Source organism: Zeus faber, assembly GCF_960531495.2.
Source record: "Zeus faber genome assembly, chromosome: 3".
NCBI lineage: Eukaryota > Metazoa > Chordata > Actinopteri > Zeiformes > Zeidae > Zeus > Zeus faber.
Genome location: NC_137190.1, coordinates 34,549,233 through 34,562,607, shown reverse-complemented (window position 1 = coordinate 34,562,607; position 13,375 = coordinate 34,549,233). Strand labels below are relative to the sequence as shown.

The following is a 13,375-nucleotide window of genomic DNA, read 5'->3' as shown; positions in this document are numbered from 1 at the left end:
TAAAGCATTTACATGACTCAAATTCCACACACACACAGAGCTCATGTTCAATTTCAGTGAATTTGTGTGTCTGTGAAGTTGTTTGATACTTTTGATATGCTTGATGCATAAATAAAAAGATAATCATTTTGGTTGAGCTAACTCTGTATGTCACTCTCTTTTTAAAGAATGTAGGTTAATTGTTTTGTGTGTCTAGACTTCTACATTTGTATGTGCTATGATTGGTGTATTCTTTGTGAGTGTTTAAGGGTGCAGTCATAGCCATGTTTTTGTATTTTGTCATCTGGATAACTTTCCTCACAGATGAACATAGTGGCAAAATTTAAAGCTAGTCTGGTATTGTAATTATGATCAGATTATACTATTTATTCTAATTCTGATGGTATAGTACAGGAACCATAATACATTGAACATTTGAAAAAGCACATGCTACGGCTTGAAAAGCATTCAAATTTGACCAAAATAGCTGTTTACTATTTATAGACAAGAAGGTTTGCATTTGGTTTATTCTTAACTTTATTTATTTTCCCTCCAAATAATAACAAAACAGCTAAGCTGCTCCACACAAGTGAATAACTGCTGACAGCTTTAATTTCTCTTTTGGTTTTACCAGGACTGGAGACAACTTTGCTTGTATTGCAAGTATTAAAATATGTGACCCACCGCAGACTTGAGGTACATTTGGTGGCTTTTGACTTTATTTTTTTTTCACGTCATTTGAAAGTGAAGAATCAGAGCTTCAAACAAGGTGTCACTTGTAGATGACAAGGGTGTGGCAAACTGTGTTTCTGAGATAATCATCCTCAAAGTTTCCCCAACACTTGGCTTCATTCAGCCAGCCCCCAGAATGCAATGGCTTGGAGGACCAACAAAGCCACATGGCTACTTGTCACATGGCCACTTGACACCCTGCTGAATGGGGGCAATCTCTGCATTATTCTTGTGTTTTGAGGGATTGTTAAACAGCGTCATCGACACACAACATCTTTTGTTTTTAAAGAGGCTTTTATTTAACAGTAAGAATATACATGTTTTTTATAAAAGTGGAATTATTTAGGAGTTTAAAAGTGCGGACAACACATCAAAATGTAGAGTCTATCAATAATATGAGTCTCTATATATCAGCCTCGGCGTGTAATTTAATATATAAATAGAGTATGCCAAATATCTTCAAAGTTCTTGGAGTTATTATGTGGGCTAACCCCAACCCTACCCCAGCTACACTCTGAGAGCCTGTTTGGGGCTGTCTTTTCTGACTGGTGGTGCTGGGCAGGTGATGTCCTGGGCATCACAGAACTCGCTGATCTTGTGGAACAGGTAGCTCTGTCTGGCTCTGTCCAGTCCAGGTGGCGGCATAAACAGGAAATGCATCTCTGGGGGGCAGGGCATGGACGTCACGGAGAAGCTGTAATCTGGTCTCCTCGCCTCCTTGGCCGCAACTACACCAGGATACTTGGCATCAAAGCTGGAAGACATGAAATAGAATCTAAATCAAAAAATGTTATTTAAACTAAAAAATTAAAAAAAAAAAATGTTATTTAAACTAATGTTATTTGTTTCACTATAACATTAGTTTAAGCTTTGTATAATCATTACTTACAGTTAATGCACAAGACAGTGATGCACTACCCGCCAAAAGCGCTGGTACTGCTTGATCTGTGGCAATGGTCTGAAGTATGGGCTCAGGTGTTCTTGCCAGTTGAAGCTTTGCACCAGCACTGTGCCATCTTCTTTCTCCATTAGCTGAGGGATGTTGATTGCCTTTACCATGCTGTTTTGAACAACTGCTGCAATTTCAGCAAGAGTGTTCACCCTCGTCTCTTGGAAATGCTGCTTAAAAGTCCAAAGCATCAGTCTGGTGAAAACTTGGTGTGGGCTGCTATCAGGAAGTGTAGATCCATGCAATGGTGCAGTTTGTGCAGTGTACACCAAGCACAGTACCATAGCATAAACTTGTTTTTGTTCTGTCCACTACAGTTGCCACAGTGAAGGTCTACCTCGGTCTGCCCAAGACCGTAGTCTTGGAAGAAGTGGTGCAGGTATCTTATCACAGCGTTGCTGCCTTTGCTGGATGACATACGCTACTCACAAAAAGGTAGGGATAGTCGGCTTTCGGGTGAAATTTCAGGATGAACCTAAAATGCACTACAACCTTTACAGGTGAACTTAATTTGACCTTCTCTAAACTTTTGAATGCACATGTCCAACTGTTCAATGTTTCAGTACATTTTGCACAACTTGCTGTTCTCTAACAAGGAGCTGAACGACAAAATTCACAACAGGTGTTTGATCCATGAATCGACCAATACATTTCCTGGTTCAATTAGAATTGGTATTTAAACAGTCCTCTTCATCATGCTGTTCACATTTTGACATCATGAGTCCAAGACGACACCTAACAATTGATCAACAGGACCTCGCCATTGTGAGGTTTCAAACAGGATGTTGTCAGAGGGAAGTGGCCACTGAGCTTAGAGTGTCACAGAGTGTCATCAGCAGGTTGCAACAGAGATACAGAGAGACTGAAAGAGTCACAGAAAGGCATAGAAGTGGACGTCTTTTGGCCACATCCCACACTGATGAGCGCTTCATTGTGAACAGTGCCCTGCGGAACCGGATGATGAATGCCACTCAACTCCAGGCACATTTAAGGGAGGAACAGCATGAGACATCGTTGTCAAGCTGTAATTGACGCTCAATGGCACATAACAAGTTATTGAGACATTGACATTTTTTGTTATGGTAAACCCACCACTGTTGTTGGCTTTTGTTTCAATAAATTGTTTGAGATGAGGAAATCACCATTGCATGCTTCTACTTAATTGCCCTACTTTCATGATATAATATCACTGAAGCGTGAACTTTTTGCATTTTCCATAAATTTCACCTGAAAGCCAAATATCCCTAACTTTCTGTGAGTAGTGCACCTTCGTCCACCAAGTAGTTGACTTGCTGTGGTATTCCTTCACAGCAGACACCAAAAAGGCAACACTTTCAAGGAGTCAATAAGTACTTTGGGCCTGGCTGAAGGGGATCTGATGGATTATGAACCTGAAAAGAAAAATAAAGACCTTTAGAAAAAATGTGAAGAACAGAAAATGTGCAAAAGCAGTGTTTGATCTGTCAGGTTCTGGAATGTAGTGGGCGTGTGAGGTACTTAGCACCATTGACTTTCGCCTAGGAATGTTAATAGTTGACCAACCCATATTTAATTTCTGCTGTAGCCTTTTGTCAACCCATTTCATGTAACTCTCTCCACGATGAATAGCCAAGGTTGACATCACTTCATTAGACCATGTACTAACCTGTTGAGCAAAGCCAAAACTGTATTGCAACTTGACGTGGTTGCTCACAGGTTGTCAATTCTGTTAATGAAATTGCAAAAATACATTGCATTTAGCAGGAAATATGCACATCAATATGTTAGCTAGAGATGTAGGCTTACAACCTATAACAGGATGGCACTGTTGTGATAAAATGATAATTACCTGTGAATGAAGAGAAACAAAGCTCTGCAGACACCATCCACTGAGTACTGGGTCCACTGCCTCTTTCTTTAGGTTGGCATTTTCTTGTTGTCACAAGTCATTTCACTGCCTCTACCACTGCAGAATAGCTGTGCCATGACAAACATGTCTGTTTCCTGCTTTATTAAGGCTGCTATCATGTAGTGTGATCTATGGATCAAATCAGGATCCAGTTTCTTTGTACATGATTTCTGGTCAAGCCTGCCATTTTCTTTTCGCCTCTGGCTGCATTTGCAGGTAAACTTAAGAATGTTGTCTATTCTTATTTGGCCATAATCTGCATCACCAACCTCAACGGAGTTCATCACGTCATCAACTTCTACCATTGTAACAAAAACAACGGTCGTATCGTCGGTCTCCTCCAGTGGTTCTTGAAAATATTCCGTTTCGTCGTCACATTCAGGTTGAAATCCGCTGTTTGAAATGTTCTCCAAGTCTGGGATAATATCAGATTCAGCAGCACTGTTCTTCTCGCCATCGCTGTCAGAGAACTGACTATCATCACGGAAGATGTAGTCCAGAACGAGCAACTTACACTGACTTGGATTTATTGCACTGATCAGATTAAGGTCTGAGATATGGTTTAGAGCTTCCGCCACCCACTTCTTGTAATCTATAACAACATGGAGATTAAAGTTTTCACAGACATGTGAAACCAAGGAATCCTCATGCTGCACTTTAACCATCTGTTTACGGAAGTGACCTCAGTGTTTTTCTTCTTCGCGGATGAAGTGAATTGTGTTTCCCTATGTAATCTAACGGGAATATTTAACTCAATGGTTTAACATTTATCTACTATTTATAAATCAAACTCAGTTTTGAAAATACATTGAGCAACAAAAATAAAAAAACACAAAGGAACACGAATCTGGAAAAATCTTATTTTCCTTCTAGAAAGGATTTTTCAACTTATTTGGCTGCCCATGGCGATTTTAGAAATGCGCAAGATAGCTTGTTTTGCTGCAGTGAGTCACATATACCTTTTTCAAAAAGTACAGTGAAAGTAGTAGAGGCCCTACTTCAGTCCTATGGAAACAAAAAGAGACGGAAAAGAGTTAGTACCTGTTTTGAACCAGCCGTCAGAAGTGAAAGCTTCTGTTGTTTCCTTAGGTTTGTTCCAGTATTCCATAAAGACGGACGGACCACGAACCAATAGCTCCCCTTCCTTTCCCTCAAGGCCAGGACAAACCTACAGCATGGACAGACAGGTAGAAGACGGACAGTAAAACAGAAAGACCAAATGAGCAATCAATCTACAGTATCTGACTATCTTTTTTATTTACCAGTATTTACAGTACCAGATCAATTTCATTTGAATGTATTTGTGTAAGCAGCAAATGAGACCACTGATGACAGGCTTGGTAATTTCTATGAAAATATGGCAAAAATTCTAAATTCATGCCAATAGGTGTGATTCCTACGTTGAGCTGAGTTGAGTTGACTTCAATGTATGGTATGTAAATGGTTTCATTTACATAAAAGAAACACATGTTACAGGGATTGTTGTTCGTCTGCACCACTGTCATCGTCTTTATTTTCAACAAACACAAACGGCTGCCACCTAGGAGCCAAAGTGGCTCGTTGTGACTTGTGTGTCTTTATACTGATAACCCTGGTCGTCTGGGGGGCTGCGTAAAGATTACCTGGGCATATGAGTGGTTTCCCTTAACGATGGCTGTACTGGTTGTGTTGTTCATGGCGATACAAACCTCTACGCCTGGCAGTGGGACCCCTACCGCACCTGGAAGCATATTCAACAATCCACGCCAATGTGTATTAGAGAGTTGCATGTAATTTGTATCCAATCAGAAAATTTTGCTCATATGTATTTTGCAAAATTATAATTCCAGACTATAACTATAAGCAAATTTGGAATGGAATATATATGGAATAATGGAATGTTCTTTAATATGAATAAAATCAGTGGCGTATGTCTAAATGTTGTTAGGCTGAGGTTTTGCACTTTGGTACTTGATATTGCATAAAGAACAAGGCAGTCTAAGTGAAAGAAATGTCAGTGTAAAGCCTTAACCGCATGAGGCTTGCATGGCCAAAAACACACATATATTTTGATAATACCAAAGAATATAAAAAAAAATAAAAAATGGGTCTGCTATTGGTATGTTTGCTTGTGGAAACGTTCACAAGTACACAAAAGCACATGCGTTGTGTGAACAAGGCCTAGTGCCATTGAGGTAAGAGAACAGAGACTGTGCACTGTGGTCTACTTCATGATGAGCTTTGGTTTGGTTTGAAGTCTTTAAAGCAACACTATGTAACTTTTTTACCTTAAAATAACTGCTTCAAAATCATTTTGATGGTACACTGATGAATATGGAGAATGGCATGTCTTTTATTCCCACCCACCTCCCTGAATGCCTGTACTTGCACTATGTAACTTTGGTGTTCAGGTACGGAACCACAGGAAAAGTGTAATGCACTTTTCCTGGCCCAGGCGCAGTTTTGCCTCCACCTGCCTCCTCTCAATTCGGACCTGCCACCCACAGACAGACGGCCTGGTCGGGCGCTTTAACAAAACGTTAAAAAACATGATCCAGAAGTCCACGATGACAGAAGAAATTGGGACACATGGCTGTTGTTAGCAGTGCAGGAGGTTCCCCAGTCCTCCACGGGGTTTTCCCCCTTTGAGCTGCTGTTTGGAGACCTGGGAGGGTGCTCGACCTGTATTAGGAAAGCTGACAGGAAGATCCCAGCACCAGTAAAAACGAGGTCCAGTACGTCCTGGACCTGAGAGCAAAGCACCAGGCGCTAGGGCAGGAATCACGGGAGAACTTGCTCCAGGCCCAGGAACGTCAGCGCCGCCGGTACGACAGAAGGGCTCGGTTAAGACAATTCTCACCGGGAGACACGGTGTTAGGACTGCTCCCTATGTCCAGCTCAAAATTACTGGCCAGGTGGCATGAGCCCTCCGTGGTCACACGACATGTGGCGAGGTCGATTATGATGATGAACGCAGGGACGGGGGGGGGGGGGGAGTCTGCCCAAATTTACACTTAAACCTTCTAAAAGAATGGAGGGAAGGTGTGCCTATAGCACTGGCCACAACAACGTATCAGAGGGACAAATTGGGGCTGGAGGTTACAAAATTGGCCCATCAAACCGCGGCCCTTTTAAGTGACCATCGTAGTGCTGCAGTAGCACTATGCCGACGTGTTCGCTCCTCTGCCCGGCCCTCATAGTCCACCATGTGGAGACGACCCCGGGGCTGAAGGTGCGCTCCCGGCCATATTGTCTGCCTGAGCTACCGTCCCCGTACTTAGATGTTATCATTCAATCATTCACCATCTCAAAATGGAACCGCTGTTCCATGGGCGGGCCCACGGAGAAAGCACCATGGTCAACGAGGCGGCATTCGGGTCAGAATGAGGACGCAACCTTACCGTCCACCTCTGCCAAGCATCTTTCTTGCCAACATTCAGTCTCTGAAGAACAAGATTGATGACCTTCGAGCGAGGATTACATTCCAATGGGATACCAGAAACTGTTGCGTCCTCTGCCTGATGGAGACATGGCTGAACCCACTGGTGCCGGATGAAGCCATTCGTCCAGCCGAGTCCTTCTCCATGTTTTGCCCCGACAGGTCAGAGGAATCTGGGATATCCAAGGGAAGAGGTGTCTGCCTCATGATAATTAGCTGCTGGTGCCCCCCCAACAACATCAGGACTCTCTCACGCTCCTGCTCGCCGAACCTGGAACACTTCACTTCACACACTCCATCTCATGCCGTCCATTCTACCTTCCCTGGGAATTCGCACGGTTATCATTACAGCCGTTTATATTCCACCGCAAGCAGACACAGACACAGCACTGTCGGACCTGTATGATGCGTTGTGCGGATTTCAAAACAAACATCCATTCGCGGCTGTGGTGGTGATTTTAACAGGGCAAACCTTAAAAAAGTTCTGCTTATTTTCTACCAACACATCACGTGTGCCACCAGGGGAGATAGAACTTTGGGCCATTGTTACACACCTTATAAGAACGGATACAAGACCGCCTCGCTCCCTGCCTTCGTGAAATCAGATCACACCACGATTTCGCTGGGTCACGTTTACAAGCCTCCGATCGCATATGGCATATCTGGATTAGTACTGAAGACCTGTGCTAACCAGCTAGTCCCGGTGCTCACTACAATATTCAACATCTCTCTGGCTGAATCAGTGGTCCCATCCTGCTTCAAAAGGTCCACCGTTTTTCCTGTCCCGAAGATCGCCTCTCCAGCCTGCCTTAATGACTACTGTCCGGTGGCCCTCACCTCGGTGGTCATGGAGTGTTTCAAGAGGCTGATTAAGGATTATATCAGCGCCTCCCTCCCCCGCACGTTGGACCCGCTGCAGTTTGCGTACCGACAGAACAGATCCACGGATGACGTTGTTTCCCAGGTACTGCACTCACTCCCCATCCAGGTGCTCACACACCTGGATGGCCGGAAGGGGGCCTATGTGAGATTGCTGTTCATCACATATACAGTGGGGCAAAAAAGTCTTTAGTCAGCCACCAATTGTGCAAGTTCTCCCACTTAAATAGATGAGAGAGGCCTGTTATTTTCATCATAGGTATACCTCAACTATGAGAGACAAAATGAGAAAAAAAAATCCAGACAATAACTGTCTGATTTTTAAAGAATTTATTTGCAAATTATGGTGGAAAATAAGTATTTGGTCAATAACAAAAGTTCATCTCAATACTTTGTTATATACCCTTTGTTTGCAATGACAGAGGTCGAACGTTTTCAGTAAGTCTTCACAAGGTTTTCACACACTGTTGCTGGTGTTTTGGCCCATTCCTCCATGCAGATCTCCTCTAGAGCAGTGATGTTTTGGGGCTGTCGCTGGGCAACACGGACTTACAACTCCCTCCAAAGATTTTCTATGGGGTTGAGAAATGGAGACTGGCTAGGCCACTCCAGGACCTTGAAATGCTTCTTACGAAGCCACTCCTTCATTGCCCGGGCGGTGTGTTTGGGATCATTTTCATGCTGAAAGACCCAGCCACGTTTCATCTTCAATGCCCTTGCTGATGGAAGGAGGTTTTCACTTAAAATCTCACGATACAGGGCCACATTCATTCTTTCCTTTACACGGATCAGTCGTCCTGGTCCCTTTGCAGAAAAACAGCCCCAAAGCATGATGTTTCCACCCCCATGCTTCACAGTAGGTATGGTGTCCTTTGGATTCAACTCAGCTTTCTTTCTCCTCCAAACACGACAAGTTGAGTTTTTACCAAAAACTTCAATTTTGGTTTCATCTGACCATATGACATTCTCCAAATCCTCTTCTGGATCATCCAAATGCTCTCTAGCAAACTTCAGACGGGCCTAGACATGTACTGGCTTAAGCAGGGGGACACGTCTGGCACTGCAGGATTTGAGTCCCTGGCGGCGTAGTGTGTTACTGATGGTAGCCTTTGTTACTTTGGTCCCAGCTCTCTGCAGGTCATTCACTAGGTCCCCCCGTGTGGTTCTGGGATGTTTGCTCACCGTTGTTGTGATCATTTTGACCCCACGGGGTGAGATCTTGCGTGGAGCCCCAGATCGAGGGAGATTATCAGTGGTCTTGTATGTCTTCCATTTTCTAATAATTGCTCCCACAGTTGATTTCTTCACAACAAGCTGCTTACCTATTGCAGATTCAGTCTTCCCAGCCTGGTGCAGGTCTACAATTTTGTTTCTGGTGTCCTTTGACAGCTCTTTGGTCTTGGCCATAGTGGAGTTTGGAGTGTGACTGTTTGAGGTTGTAGACAGGTGTCTTTTATACTGATAACGAGTTCAAACAGGTGTCATTAATACAGGTAACGAGTGGAGGACAGAGGAGCCTCTTAAAGAAAAAGTTACAGGTCTGTGAAAGCCAGAAATCTTGCTTGTTTGTAGGTGACCAAATACTTTTTTTACCGAGGAATTTACCAATTAATTCATTAAAAATCCTACAATGTGATTTCCTGGATTCTTTCCCCCCCATTCTGTCTCTCATAGTCGAAGTGTACCTATGATGAAAATTAGAGGCCTCTCTCATCTTTTTAAGTGGGAGAACTTGCACAATTGGTGGCTGACTAAATACTTTTTTGCTCCACTGTAGGCTCCACTACCTTACTGTTCTGTATGTAGCATAGTGTACTACATACTGTATCACTGTTCTGGGATACTGCTTACTGTGTTGTATTGCTGTTCTGTTCGGTGTTACTGTATTGCTGCACCGTACTGTTGTATACTGTACTGTATATCTCCACACACACTACCTCACTTTATTCACCTGCCACTTTAATGCACATATTTGTATATACATAATAGCCTATCGCATATACATAAGTCTATTCCCTTTATTTCTATTTTGTACCCCCACTCTGCATAACCTTTGAATTCTTAATTTTATTTTATTTTATATTATTCGACTTACTTACTGCATTACGTTTTAGGAATCAGTTAGTCAGTCAGGTAGAATATTTTAGGTAGCTAGGGTGTTCAGTCTAGAACATATTGTGCGTAATCACATTTCACTGCATATATGTATGGAAATTTGTATATGTATGTGACAAATAAACCTCTTGAATCTTGAATCTTGAATTCATAGCGACAGCTGCGGGCGGCACATGCAGCATGTGGGAGCAGTACTCGAGTCCCTGAGATGCACGGGGCTCACCGCCAACCCAAACGAGTGCACGGTTGGGCAGAGGGAGGTACGGTATCTGGGGTACCAATTGGTTGGAGGGACTGCTCCGACCCCAGCTGGATAAGACCGCCGCGGTCGCGAACACGCCAAGACAAAGAAGACGGTAAAGCAGTTTGCGGTACTGTCCAGCCCCTTGACCGACCTAACTCATAAGGGTTCTCCAGATCCGGTCCAGTGGTCAGAGCCGTGCCAGCAGGCATTTGTCAGATTAAATGCAGCTCTCTGTAGGGAGCCTGTACTGCATACCCCTAGGCTCCCATCCCGGGGCCGCTCAGCTGCTGTGCATCGGTGACTCAACGGAGGGGCTCCGCTGATTCGTCCAATCCAGAACCAGGAAGTCATTTATGGTTTGTTTTTGCCCGCAGTGAGAGGGATGCGTGTTTGAGGGACACGCGTGCAGATCGGGCAAGACAAGCGCTGAGCATAGCGAGCCGGACCCGTTATGGCGGCAGAGCGCTTAAGCTCCGCTCTTCTGGACTCTTTACCCGTTTGCCAGCGAGCTGCCTCTTGTTTAAATAATTAATTAATAGATGCCAACAGGCGCAGTTTTGCCTCCACCTGTTTCCTCTCTCTCATTCCCTGGCCCTGGGCTAGAACACACATCCACAGTGACCGATAAGGTTCAAATTTGTTCGGTAAAATAAATTATTTTCAGATAACGTAGTTTTTATGACAGTGGTGTAAAAGTGCAATTGTACTCAAACTGTAGGGGTGCCAAATCCCAAAAGTTACATCGTGCTGCGTTGAGAGAACACTTTTTTTTTTAACAAGTTGAAACTTCCATTCCGTGTCCATGCTTCCATTTGTCAATGTTTGTGCGGGAAAGTGTGTGAGTGTGCGCATAGCTGGTGCTTTCAAACCATTATGCCATTTCACAGGCTATCGCTCTCCCAATAAAGAGCAGGACAGGTCCCAATTAAAGATTCTCTAGGTTCATATTGATCCAACACACTCACACTCAAGACTGGTGCCATCACCCTCTCTCCACTTCCAATATTTCCTCTGGGGACAAACCCAGTGACCAAAACCGACCCATTGTTTATAAGCGGAGGAGTGAATACACAAGTTTAATCCTTATTCCTGCTTATTCATAGGACTTATTCAGAAGTGTTCTGTGAGTTGGAAGAAAGAATTGTACTGGGCCAATGAGATCAATGAATGACCAATTACATTGGAGAGGCAGGATTTCATTGACCACCTTATACCCCCCTGTATAATTTAGGTTTATGGCTCAGTGAAGTAGAGTAGCTAACTCTTGGGCTCATATCATGTTTTTATTTTTGTTTTTATCACCCTGTGGTACACAGACTAACACTAGTGTACTTGGGGCAAGAACAGTGTAATATGGACATGGATATGAGGCTTGGCAGCATTGATGTGTGTAACCTGTAGTAAAACGCAAACATAGCTGCCATCAAACTTCTGCTCGAGCTCAATAATCCATTTATTATTTGCCTACTTCATCCTGTTCAGAATTTTTGGGAGCTGTGGCCATGGGTCAAGGGCAGGGAGACATCTTGACCGCAATGCCAGCCCACTGCAGGGCCACTACACCAGAAATAAAAAGTGGAGCACTTAAGTGGAAACCCACACAAACACATTATTACTAGTAGTAGACATGGCAACTAATCTGATCTAATGGTACACAATATGTTATCGAACCGTTCGGTATGCCCCCTACAGTTCATTATGCACATGTGAAGCGCAATATTACGGTTGTAATGGTCCGGTCCACATTTACATCTATAAATTATAACATACTATACAGCACAGGAATATAGTTTTTTAAAGTGTATCCATGTATCCATGTAGAAGTCCACCGGACACGTAGAATTTCTTCCCCTCTGCAACTAGCCCCATCAACAAAAAAAAGCCTTATTTTACATATACTTAGATATTTCAATAATACTTTACTTATTGTTTTACATTTATGTTTCATGTATGCACCGAACACCAAGACAAATTCCTTGCTCGTGTAAACTTACTTGGCAATCAAGACTATTCTGATTCTGAGACGGCCATAAGTGCTGTTTCCAGTCATACACATAGTGTTACACTGGTTATTTGTGTCAGAGTACTATAAAAACATTTTTTACACCTTTTAACTTTAGACATTTATTTTTTTCTTGAATATAAAGATAGTGAAACTGTACTGTTACCGTGGCCCCAAAACCATGATAGATACTGAACCGTGAGCCAAAAACATTCAAGTTGAGAACCTCTTGTTTCACCTCATCCCAAAAGATGCCCTACTGGATTGTGATCTGCGGAACGCACACAAAAAAAACTCAACCATGTTGTGTCTATTGGGGCGTTATTCCGCTGGATATATCCACTTCAAAAAGGGTAGTCTGTGGCCATATAGAGATGATAATGTTTAGGAGGATTAGGCTTAATCGGTGTCAAGAAAAAAAACCCACACACCAACACATCCTCATAAGACTGTACCGTTGACAGAAGGCAGCATTGATCCATGGATTCAGGCTATTGACATCATGCAGGCAGTTAAGTTTTTTTCAGTTTTGGTGATTACATGCCCACTGTAGCATCATCTTCCACTTCAAGATTTGATGAAATGTGCTTTCAGAGATTCCCTTCTGCACAGCTCTGTTGTAAACAGCAGTTATTGTAGCACAAGTGGAATTTCTGTTCGCTCCAACGAGTCTGGCCGTTCTCCTCTGAGCTCAAGTTAGTGGTTCTGAGAAATGCCACTACCTGGATTGTTTTACACATCAAGCCATTCTCTGGAAAATCTAGGGACGAGGTAGTGCACGGAAACGCTGGGAGAGGAGCAATATCTGAGATGCTGGAATTACCAACTCTGGCCTCAATAAACGCATCCTGGTCAAAGTGGTTTAGATCATGCATCGTGCCCACTCTAATGTTGAGTTCCACAACAAACGAATTATTTTCACCACGTCTGCATGCTTTGTATGTTGATTGCATCCACAAGATTTGCTGTTTGGTGAATTTGCTGTTTCAATATGTAGCGCAAAGGTAGTCACTGCTGATTAAAAAAAACAAAAACAAAAATGACTGGCACATCTGTCTGAGGTAGGGCATTTTAAGACTGATCAATATTATACCCCCCCCCCCGCCCCCCCCAACATTTTGCCCAGTGCCCTGAATGATGTCAGAAACGCACATCGAACATTCTTTTTT

At 43.2% G+C, this 13,375-nt stretch overlaps 1 protein-coding gene across 1 annotated transcript in view; it reads right to left on the bottom strand.

Annotated features, from left to right (window-relative positions):
• Positions 1-13,375, bottom strand: part of acsf3 (acyl-CoA synthetase family member 3) — a 67,069-nt gene that overhangs the window by 34,331 nt on the left and 19,363 nt on the right. The window contains exons 6-7 of the mRNA XM_079998327.1: positions 5,171-5,268; positions 4,590-4,716 (exon numbers count right to left, since the gene is read on the bottom strand). Coding sequence (XP_079854453.1) covers positions 4,590-4,716; positions 5,171-5,268 — 225 coding nt within the window. The remainder of the gene's footprint in view (positions 1-4,589; positions 4,717-5,170; positions 5,269-13,375) is intronic.